Here is an 11,681-nt window from a genome sequence, read left to right as displayed (position 1 = left end):
GGATTGCTTCAAAAAAAGTTCAAAAAAGTCCCAAAAAACGCTGGCGTTTTTTTAATATTATGGGTGATAGGCTGAAAAAGATCGAAATTTTTTTTGGGGCTCCCCTCCTTCCCCCCTACATTTCCTAACTCATGGCAACTTAACTATACAGTGGGCACATGTGTAGGGCAAAAAAAAAAAAATTATTTGATGTTTTGAAGGTTTCCCAGGCATTTGTAGTGCTACTACATATTCCTCCATTGAAATTTGAATTTGGCGCCATATGCAAATTAACCATCGCTAGCGTAACTTCGCTTCGCTTAGCGAATCAACGCTAGCGCAACTTCGCAACCTTACGCTACCCCTGAGCGCAACTTCGGATTTTAGTGAATTTGCGGAGCGCTGGCGAAACTACGCCTGGCGAAGTGTGGCGAAGGGCGGTGAAATGCGGCGAAGTGCGGCGAAGTTATGCCTGGCGCAACTACGAATCTAAGTGAATTTGCCCCTTAGTGTGTTTGTGCTGCGAGTTTAATGTAAAAATAGAAAATACAAATCACCCGTTCATCAGAGTTTCCTAATTATTCACAGATGCTCTTTAGCTGGTTCAAAATGAGGCTTTAATCATCAAATAAGGACATTCAAATTTATACAAGGCATCCCAGCAATATTTTTTCAGAATATATATAGCTGTACAATCATTTCTGCCAGGGGGGGGGGGCCCTCGCCAAGATCACTTTGTGCTTACCCTGATAGGGAAGAGGTTAATCAAAACAGTATAGTAATAGGGCAGCCGTTCTTTGCCGCAATCTCCTATCAAAGCAAAGGTAATCCTGACGGATTTGAAGAAAAATGTCACTTTAGCTGGGGGAGGGGAAGTTCAATGCAATGTTCCCATAGGTGCAAATTCAGAATTAGTTGCAATACAGATATTGATTGCTGCCTTTTATGTTAACACAGCTTTGAACATTCCCGCAATAGATGCACTCTGTGCTTTACTAGATCTCTAGGGTTTCAAGTACACTTTTTTTTTTTTGTCTCCTCTTGAAAATCAGCATGTAAACAAAATGTTACTTCTGACATTTGCACAGATCACTGCGTTTTGATGGATTTCTCATTGTCGGTGACCTGGTTTTCATTCTGAGGCATGATTTCTTCTTCAGGAACGGCAGGCTGAGGGTACACAACGTAACACACTTTTTGTCCACAATACGTCATGTATTCTAAATAGAAGATGAAAATATCGTTTTAGAACATTTATAAAGAAAAATATTATTTGCTATTAAAGGTTTGTCTAATGATCTCAAATATAGCTTACTAAATGCGGCCTGTGGGGCCTTTTGAATTTACATATAGGGTACTTATTGAGCCAATTTATGATTACATTCATTTACAAAGCACCAATATATTCTGCAGCGCTATACATAACAGTATACAGCAACCAACATACAGACAAAGCAATATACAATGTGGACTTACAATTATGGCAAATTTAAAGTAGTAAAACATCTTGATCCTCTTAATGTTCTCTATTAATATATATATATATATATATATATATATATATATATATATATATATATATATATATATATATATAGATATATATATATAGATATATATATAGATATAGATATATATAGATATATACCATATATATATAGATATATATATATAGATATATATATATGCACTCCCTTTGTGATATAGTGTTTTTATTGTACACACGTTATATAGAACGCCTATGTCCAAATATGGCAGATTTAAGGCACTCTCATGCATAAAACTGTAGACCTAGTAAATGTCTTGTCCGGCCACAGCTTTTGAAAAATCACATAGCTTACAAGATTTAATACCCTTACATTTTGAAGCTTGCTTAGTATTATTATTATTATTATTATTAACATGTATTTATATAGCGCCAACATATTGCGTAGCACTGTAGTGACCCAAAATAATTATGAATTAAATATGTTAATTCATTACTTTACACAAGGGCATAATGATAATTTAAGTCCAGCATTTTTGGTCAAAAATTATTCCAGAAAATGCCCTGGAAAGCATGCTCACTTATTAATGCAGAGTAAGCGCAGCGGAGCTCATGTGCGCCATCTTCAGGGTGTTCACTTTTCTTCTGTAAGGGAACACTGTTTTCTGCGCATGTGCAGTTGGTGCAGTCCAGTATTTGTACCAACATGCGCTGAAAAGGGAAGGAAGATGATCAGAAGAAGACTGAAGACCCGGAAGACGGCGCCCATGAGCTCCGCTGCACTACTCTGCATAAATAAGCGAGCATGCTGTACAGGGATACTTTCTGGAATAATGGGTGGGTAGGAAGCAGGGAGGGGGGCAATATCTAGGGTAGTAGATGAGGCTTTTCTTATTTTGGTGGTTTAGTTCTCCTTTAAAGAGTCAGCGACCCCCTCATCAGATCTGCTTTAGAAGGTGAAAAATGAACCTGTACACTTCAATATTAGAAAAATGGCCACAAATAGATAATAGAAAGTAATTGGAAAAAGTCTTTATTTCTGGTGAAAACTCTGAAACCAACTGAACTGGAAAAAGTGTTGAAGGTGCACAACCCTTTTAATGCCAAACAGATGCACAAATAATACCAAAGTCATTCTGATACTTAAGATCACTGTTAAAAAAATACTTACCAATACATCTATCTATACACTTTGGTTTGTTCTTCCAGTAGACTCCCAGGAAAAAGACTGGCACCCCTGTTAAAATAATAATGAGCCCAACCCCACAGACTACCGGCTCAGAATAAAAGCTAAAAATCAGGAGGAAGGCCCAAAATATCATATAGGTGATTGGAATAAGCAGATTGACCTATGAAAAAGCAGAATAAAAGGGTTATACGAATTTTATTTGCAGATTTTTTAATATATTTTATCACTTACATTCTGAGATTCTTAGGGGCAAATTCACTAAGCGCCGAAGCGCCGAACGCTAGCGTTAATTCGCTAGCGTTTGGCATTTTCGTTACTGCGCAAATTCACTAACGAACGCTGGCGTAGTTTCGCTAGTGTTACTTCGCACCCTTACGCCAGGTGAATTTTTGCTAGCGATGTAACTACGCAAATTCACTAACTTGCGCAGTGTACTGAACGCTACCTTTTACGCTAGACTTCCTTCGCCACCTCAGACCTGGCGAAGCGCAATAGAGTAGATAGGGATTGTTTGAAAAAAAGTCAAAATTTTTTCTAAGTCCCAAAAAACGCTGGCGTGTTTTCTACATTATGGGTGATAGGCTGAAAAAGATCGAACATTTTTTTGGGGCTCCCCTCCTTCCCCCCTACATTTCCTGACTCATGGCAACTTACCTAGACAGTGGGCACATGTGTAGGGCAAAATAAAATTTTATTTGATGATTTGAAGGTTTTCTAGGCATTTGTAGTGCTGATACGTATTCCTCCATTGAAATTTGAATTTGGCGCCGTATGCAAATTAGCCTTCGCTAGCGTAACTTCGCTTTACATAGCGAATCAACGCTAGCGCAACTTCGCAACCTTACGCTACCCCTGATCGCAACTTCGGATTTTAGTGAATTTGCGGAGCGCTGGCGAAACTACGCCTGGCGAAGTGCGGCGAAGTTGCGCCTGGCGCAACTTCGAATCTTAGTGAATTTGCCCCTTACAGTCTAAGGGGGGGGGGGTTCACAAAAGTGGTTATATTGAGAAAAATAAAAGAGTCAGATTTTCCACCATATTCACAAACCGATATCTCCACTTCTTGTCTTTCGAACAAAATTTCAAAAAACATTTTACAAACATTTTTTGGAATTTGTCTTTAGCTCATCCTAAACCGGACAGGCTGTCATTAGTTGCCTCTCTGCTGTACATTGTTGTACTAATGATTGTGCCCTTCAGAGAAGAGATTCCCTGTCGCTGTGAATATGTGAATTTGAAGATTGTATTTACACCAGTTTTAACGCCAAAAAAATGCTTCTTCCACTTCTGTGAAATTCCCCTGTGAGTTTTTCCCTGTACCTATTATGTCCCTTTAGCATAAATAATCATATGAGTCTACGTCATCCTGCTGACTGGTGTTAACAAAGCAAAGTGCCTCAAGCCCTAGAGCAGCTGTATCAATGAAACTGACAATTCTCTATTGGGCAATGTGGGTATGTGTGTGCTGCAAGATTAGCCTTTGTGCAAAATAAAAGCAGAATAAAACATATATATAATTAGCATGCCTTTTGCATGGCAATTCTAAATGACAGGCAAAAACACTCTTGTGGTATAAGTCTAAATAGGAAAGTATTGATTAACCAAAAGGGAATCCCAGGAGTATATCATTGAGCTGGAGAACATGACAAGGGCTAAAAGCATTTATCATCACTGTTCTGCTCCCTAGCTTTCTCATCAGATATAATTAACTAATAAAATGGAGATTAAGTACCCTACTTATATACAGGTATGGGGCCTGTTATCCAGAATGCTCGGGACCTGGGGTTTTACGGATAACAGATATTTCTGTAATTTGGATCTTCATGCCTTAAGTCTACTAGAAATTCATTTAAACATCAAATAAACCCAATAGGCTGGTTTTGCTTTCAATAAAGATTAATTATATCTTAGTTGGGATCAAGTACAAGCTACTGTTTTATTATTACAGAGAAAAAGCAAATCATTTTTAAAAATTTGGATTATTTGGATAAAATGGAGTCTATGGGAAACAGCCATTCCGTAATTCGGAGCTTTCTGGATATCGCGTTTCCGGATAAGGGATCCTATATCTGTACTGTATTTGTATAATGTGATACTTTTACCTTAATCGGTCGGAACATTTTGGGCTTCTTCAGACGTAGCACAATTAGACCCATAATTGTCACTCCGTAGCAGAGGTAGTTAATAAAGGACACATAATTTATTAAGGTGTACGTATCTCCAACAAGCATGATAATTATAGTTGCTCCGCACTGTAACAGAAACAGAATTATGTTAAGGTGATGGATGACTTAAAAATGATCTAGCCACATACAGGTAACAGGTTCAGAACCTTAAACAATGGACATAAAGGGGGAGTATTTACTAAAAATCCAAAAAATTTCTCACTATTTTCTTAAAACCACTTAGACCAAACTCCTGTGGACATTTTTACCATATTAATGAATAAAAATCTGGTGCTTTTAAAAGGATTTTTTCCGAATTCGATGCCCGAAAACTCCTATTTTTTGCATTATCACCCGAAAACCACAAATTCTTCGCATTCTGCGCAGATCCTGATAACTTCCAATTGCAAAAGGGACATCTGTCATTGACTTCTACATGACCTCGGCAGGTTTGTGATGGAGTCTTTTTTTATTCTGACTTTTAACAGCATCAGGGTTTAATAAATCATGAACAATTCAAGTTTATGTTTTTCCCCTTTAAAACTCCAACCAGAAAAAAATCAGACTTTAATAAATAACCCCGAAATTAATTATATATATGTAGCACAAACACAGTCCTTTACCAGTCTGCTGTACAATCTTAACTTATGGAAATACCAGGAAATGATAGAAACACTGCAAGGAAACCACAGTAGAGAAAATGATATTAATGGGACAGCAGACATATCTAATTAGATCTCATTAGTTTGAGCGATGGATTTGGCCTGTGCGCTTTCAGCTCATGGGTACAGAGGTTGTATTTACATATTTACTTATGTATTATTAACAGTTCCTAGAGGCTGGTTATTCTTTGGCAGATAAGTGTCTGTTGCTTTTGAGATGTGGTAGTAATATGTGCAAAGTGTGTCTTTATTGTTCTAATTGCAATAACAAAATAAGATCAAATTATTTATGGATGACTGGACTGCATAACCCAGTGCCCCCACCTAGATTTTTTATGAAATTTAAATGCTGTAATCGTGTATACTTTTTTATGTTTGGTTGAATGTAATAGCAGATGGATAATTTACTTCAGTTTGTTTTACTAACCCTAACCTAGCAGATGTTTGCTTTCACACAGCTGACCTGTGAAGTCCTTCTGCTATTGGTTACTTGACCTGTTATTTGTGCAAATTATTCAACTGATTTTACAATTTTTCTACTAATCAAATATAAGCTTGCATTTCCTGTTTTGCTGTTTGAGAGCAAACCTTGTATTGGTTATTATGTGTTCCAGTGGCATAACTAGAGTGCGCCAGGCCCCCCCCCTACAAAAAAACCTTCAGAGGGGCCAAGCACACTCCAATCCCCATCCTCCCGCCCACTTCCTGCCTCCACCCACTTCCCGCCAAGACCTAACCCACTCCCCCCACACTCCCCACCCACTCCCCATCCAGACACCACTCACTCCCCACCCAGACTCCACCCACTCCCCACCACACAACGACGCACACTGCTTCCCAGTTAAGAAAGCAGCTGGGGAAGGGGGTTCTTGTTGGCTATAGAGGAAGCCAACCCTCTATAGCTTCCTCTAGTTACGCCACTGATGAGTTCCTAATGTAATGTTTCTAGTAATAATTTAAATATTGGTGGCTGGTTGTTGCCACCTTTTCTGGAAAAAATTACTGCACTGGCGAAGTGCACATCGCAACACTTCGCCAGGCGTAAATTCGTTGGACAACGCTAATTCACGAAGATCCGAAGTTGCGCACAGGGTACCTAACGATGGCGAAATTACGCCAGTGAAATTACACTCAGCAGTTCGAAGTTACGCTAGCGTTGGCTAATTAGCATACGACGTGCAGTTAAAGTACAATGGATGTATATGCTGCAGCAAATACATTACACTACACAAGTCCAGGGAACCTAAATAAAATTATATAGAGTTGTTATAATGCCCTACACATGTGCCCACTGTATAGTTTAGTTGCCTTATGTTAGCAAATGTAGGGGGAGAAGGAGGGCACCCCCAAAAAAAATTTACGATCTTTTTCAGTCTATCACCCTTTAAATAGGAAAAAACGCCAGCGTTTTTTGGGACCTAGAAAAATTTTCAACTTTTTTTGAGGAACTCCTATCTACTCTATTGCACTTCGTGTGGTCTGAGGTGGCGTAGGCAAGTCTGGCTATAGAGGTAACGGTCAGTAAAATCAAAAACTTAGTGAATTTGCGTAATAACGCTCTTTCGCCAGACCGAAAATTTGCCTTTCATTAGAGTGCGAAGTTGCGCCAGAGTCTATCTTCTTGGCGAAATTACGCCAGCTACCGTTAATAAATCGACGAAGTGCCGAAATGATGTCACACGGGCGAATTTTTGCCAGCGTTAGCCACTTCGCCCTTTAGTAAATTTCCCCCATTGTGTGAAGAGATTGGCAAATTTGCTAATGCAGTGCCATTATTCAAAAATGGATCCCAATCTTAGCCTCAAAACTATAGATCTGATTGTTTGACACCAGTACAGATATGGCACCTGTTATCCAGAATGCTTGGGACCTGGGGTCTTCCAGATAACATATCTTTCAATAATTTGCATATTCATACTTTGAGACTACTAGAACATCATGTAAACATTAAATAAACCCACTAGTTTGGCTTTGCTTCCAATAAGGATTAATTACATTTTAGTTGGGATTAAGTACAAGATACTGTTTTATTATTACAGAGAAAAAGGAAATCAGTTTTTAAAATTTGGATTATTTGGATAAAATGGAGTCTATGGGAGATGTCCATTCTGTAATTCTGAGCTTTCTGGATAACGGATTTCTGGATAACAGATCCAATACCTGTAGTAGGAAAGCTTTGAAGGAGGTGATAAGCGATAAGATTATTACGATTTCTTGCCTACTTTTTATAAATAGGCAAGAAATCATCCACAATAGAGTCACATTGGTTAAGTGAAGATATATAATACGGTATGGGACCTGTTATCCAGAATGCTCGGGACCTGGGGTTTTCCGGATAACGGATCTTTCCGTAATTTGGGTCTTCGTGCCTTAAATCTACTAGAAATTCATTTAAACATTAAATAAACCCAATAGGCTGGGTTTGCTTCCAATAAGGATTAATCATATCTCAGTTTGGATCAAGTACAAGCTACTGTTTTATTATTACAGAGAAAAAGGAAATCATTTTTAAAAATTTGGATTATTTCAATAATTTGGATATTCACACCTTCAGACTACTAGAACATCATGTAAACATTAAATAAACCCACTAGGTTGGCTTTGATTCCAATAAGGATTAATTACATTTTAGTTGGGATTAAGTACAAGTTACTGTTTTATTATTACAGAGAAAAAAGAAATCAGTTTTTAAAATTTGGATTATTTGGATAAAATGGAGTCTATGGGAGACAGCCATTCCATAATTCTGAGCTTTCTGGATATCGGGTTTCCGGATAAGGGTTCCTATACCTGTATATTAATGCAACCCTGGTTGCTCAGAATTGCAGTTTTGCCAATGTTTCCTCACTGGGTAAAATCCATGTAATTAAAACCTGACTTAAGCCATTAATACGAAATGGATGTCTTCATTTGTAAATGTCTACTCCATGTAATCCCACAAAACACTGAGAAAATTGTGTTGCATTCTTTTCTTCTGCGGGTCACACTTGTAGTAGTTTATTAATCTTTCAGTCACTTCTGCTACTTATTATAATAGGCTTAGTGGTGGAACTTTCCATTCACTGAGCAGTGCTTTATACTCTGCATCTCAAATTAAAAGCTAAAGGGGAATTGTTACCATATAATGGCCCATTTATATTTTATTTTTCATCTCAATAGTGGTCTGTTACGTGTATCATATGTTACATTTATTATAATGATGTAGTATCATCACTTTCAATAGATGGAAGGGAAGGAATTTCCTATCCAATGCTAGAAAGGCACAGTTTCAAGCAATAAGCAGAGTGTTTTGCATGTAACTCCAAATAAAAATTAAAGGTGGAATTTTTAAAGACAAAACGAAATCAGCACAGAGCATTCCATAAATAAAAATATATCAAATAAACCAATCCACATGTAAAATAATCTGTCTAAAAAAACAGCCCTTTTTAAAAACTAATTTAACAGTTTGATTAAGGGTATTTGATCCTGGCATGTGCCTTACTTGTATTTATAGTAGAACCTCTTACATAAACTTGTCAGGATTGTTCTTTTCTACCACAATTAGAACAAAAAAGTCACATAAATATCAGAGGACAGACTACCACATGCACATACTACAGATCTTCCAAACTAATTCCAAAACCATACTACAGGTATGGGACCTGTTATCCAGAATGCTATATATGGATAGCTTTCCGTAATTTGGATCTTCCTACCTTAAGGGGCAGATTTATCAGGGGTCGAATTTCAAAGCAGAAAAAAATTTGAAATCCTCCGATATTCGAATTCAAAGTCGGAGGATTTCATACATCGTACGATCGTACTCCGATCGTACTTTGAATCGAACAATTCGAACGATTTTATCGTTTGATTGTACGATTTTCCCAAAAAATCCTTAGACTTAAAAAAACTTAGCAAAACACACAGGAGGTCCCCCATAGGCTAAACAGCAATTCGGCAGGTTTAAGTTGGCGAAGTATTGAAGTCGAAGTTTTTTTAAAGAGACAGTACTTCGATTATCGAATGGTTGAATAGTCAAACGATTTTTTTTTTTTTAAAAGGTGTTCTTTTTATTGTTTTAAAGTGTAGCTGGGAAAGGGTACAGAAAGAAAGAGGGAAGGGAAGGGGGGGGTGAAAGGTACACCAGCAGCGAAAACAACATAAGTATGAGCAAAACATACGACAGTGCATTTCTCAAAACATACAGTATCATCATGGTAATGACAACAAATGTGCTTCTAACCAAACACCCCATATTCTCTCAAATTTGTTGGGGTGACCCCTAGCTTCATATGTCAATTTAATTAACGGGAGCATCTTGTTCACATACCCAATCCAGCCCGGTCTTTGGGGAGGGTGGGGGGCCATCCAGTGAATGATCATTAGTTTCTTGGCATAAAAAAGTAGGGATCTTAGTAATATTCTGGTACTACTGAGTGGCACCATATCGTCAACTACACCCAGTAGGCAGATTTCGGGGGTTCGCAGCGGGGGGAGGGACAGGACCTCAACAATATACAGTGTGATATCGGACCAATATCTGGAAATAACCGGGCACGCCCAAACCATGTGCCAAAAGGTTCCATCCGCCACCCCACATCTTTTACACGTGGGACGGGGTAGTCTTCCCATTTTGTGGAGCCTATTAGGGGTGAGATATATCCGCATCAGAAATTTGTATTGTATCAACCTGTCTCTCGAGCTAATCAAGAATTGGTAGAGCCTGCCCGTTGTCTCATCCCACTGGTCCTCACTCAGACCGGGCATGTCTACCTGCCATTGCTTATAGGCTGACTGAAAGGGCGAGGCAGTGGATGCCAGGAGGAGTGAATATAAACTCGAGACCATTTTAGCCGTTTCCTCCTTACTTAGTTGTGCTAGGACTGTTGGCACCACCATTTCTAGATCTCCTGAGCCAAATTGTGCCGCAAATATGTGCCGTAACTGAAGATACCGAAACATGGGTAAATTGGGAGTAGCAATCTTATCCCTCAACGCTACCATGTCCATAAACCTCGAGTTGACTACAATGTCCCCCAAATATTTGATGTTCTTTGAGGTCCAGTAGCTCATGGCCTCCACATTATCAAACTGCTGTAACTGGGAGTTCCTCCATAAGGGCAACAGAGGAGAAAGTATTGGCTGTTTGGTTTTAGTTAGTCTGACCATATGCATCCAGGCCGTATAAGGGGCTTTCATACAAGGGGGTAATGTTGGATAATCCCTAGACTTTCTATACACATAGTTCCTTAGGGCCTCCAGTGAGCCCAAGAGCCTGGCCTGCAATATAACATTGGGGTTATCTAAGTCCTGAGTCAGCCACCAATTGACATAGCTAAGCTGGGCCGCAATATAGTAGAGGAAAAAATTGGGGAGACTCAGGCCCCCCTTGGCATACGGGGCCATCAATCTAGCAGAAGAGATTCTGGCTCCTTTGTTGTTCCACAGGAAAGGTGTTATCATTGCTTGAACAGAGGTGCAGACTTGCTTGGATAATGGGGTCGGAGAGTTGTGGAACAGGTACAGATACTTCGGCAGGAATACCATTTAGTCAAACGATTTTTACTTCGAATCGAAGTCGAAGTAAATTCGAAGTCGTAGTATCCCTCGATGGTCAAAGTATCCAAAAAACTTACTTTGAATTTCGAATTTTTTTACCTCTAAAATTCCCTCGAATTGACTTCTACCCTTGATAAATCTGCCCCCAAGTCTACTAGAAAATCATGTAAACATTAAATAAACCCAATAGGCTGGTTTTGCTTCCAATAAGGATTAAAGGGGTGGTTCACCTTTACGTTAACTTTTAGTATGTTATGTAATGGCTAATCTAAGCAACTTTTCAATTGGACTTATTTTTTTCTTTTTTATAGTTTTTGAATTATTTGCCTTTTTCTTCTGTTTGCATCTCTTATATGGGGGTCACTGACCCCATCCAAAGATCAAATATTCTGTAAGGCTACACATATATTATTATTATTGCTACTTTTTATTAGTCATCTTTCTATTCAGGCCTCTCCTATTCATATTCCAGTCTCTTATTCAAATGCATGGTTGCTAGGATAATTTGAACCCTAGCAACTAAATTGTTGAAACTGCAAACTAGAGAGCTGCTGAATAAAAAGCGTAAATAATAAAATATTAAAACCTATTGCGAATTGTCTCAGAATATTACTCTCTACATCATACTAAAAGTTAATTTAAAGGTGAACAACCCCTTT

The 11,681-nt window shown here is 38.4% G+C and overlaps 1 protein-coding gene across 1 annotated transcript in view; it reads right to left on the bottom strand.

Annotated features, from left to right (window-relative positions):
• Positions 1-579: 579 nt before the first annotated feature.
• Positions 580-11,681, bottom strand: part of slc7a10.S (solute carrier family 7 (neutral amino acid transporter light chain, asc system), member 10 S homeolog) — a 44,827-nt gene continuing 33,725 nt past the window's right edge. Inside the window, exons 9-11 of the mRNA XM_041561215.1 lie at positions 4,757-4,906; positions 2,637-2,814; positions 580-1,199 (exon numbers count right to left, since the gene is read on the bottom strand). Of these exons, the coding sequence (XP_041417149.1) occupies positions 1,069-1,199; positions 2,637-2,814; positions 4,757-4,906 (459 nt within the window). The 3' untranslated portion in view covers positions 580-1,068. The remainder of the gene's footprint in view (positions 1,200-2,636; positions 2,815-4,756; positions 4,907-11,681) is intronic.

The sequence above is a fragment of the Xenopus laevis genome, chromosome 4S, assembly GCF_017654675.1.
Source record: "Xenopus laevis strain J_2021 chromosome 4S, Xenopus_laevis_v10.1, whole genome shotgun sequence".
Taxonomy (NCBI): Eukaryota; Metazoa; Chordata; class Amphibia; order Anura; family Pipidae; genus Xenopus; species Xenopus laevis.
The sequence above is the reverse complement of the archived record's forward strand: the minus strand, read 5'-3'. Positions and strand labels throughout refer to the sequence as shown.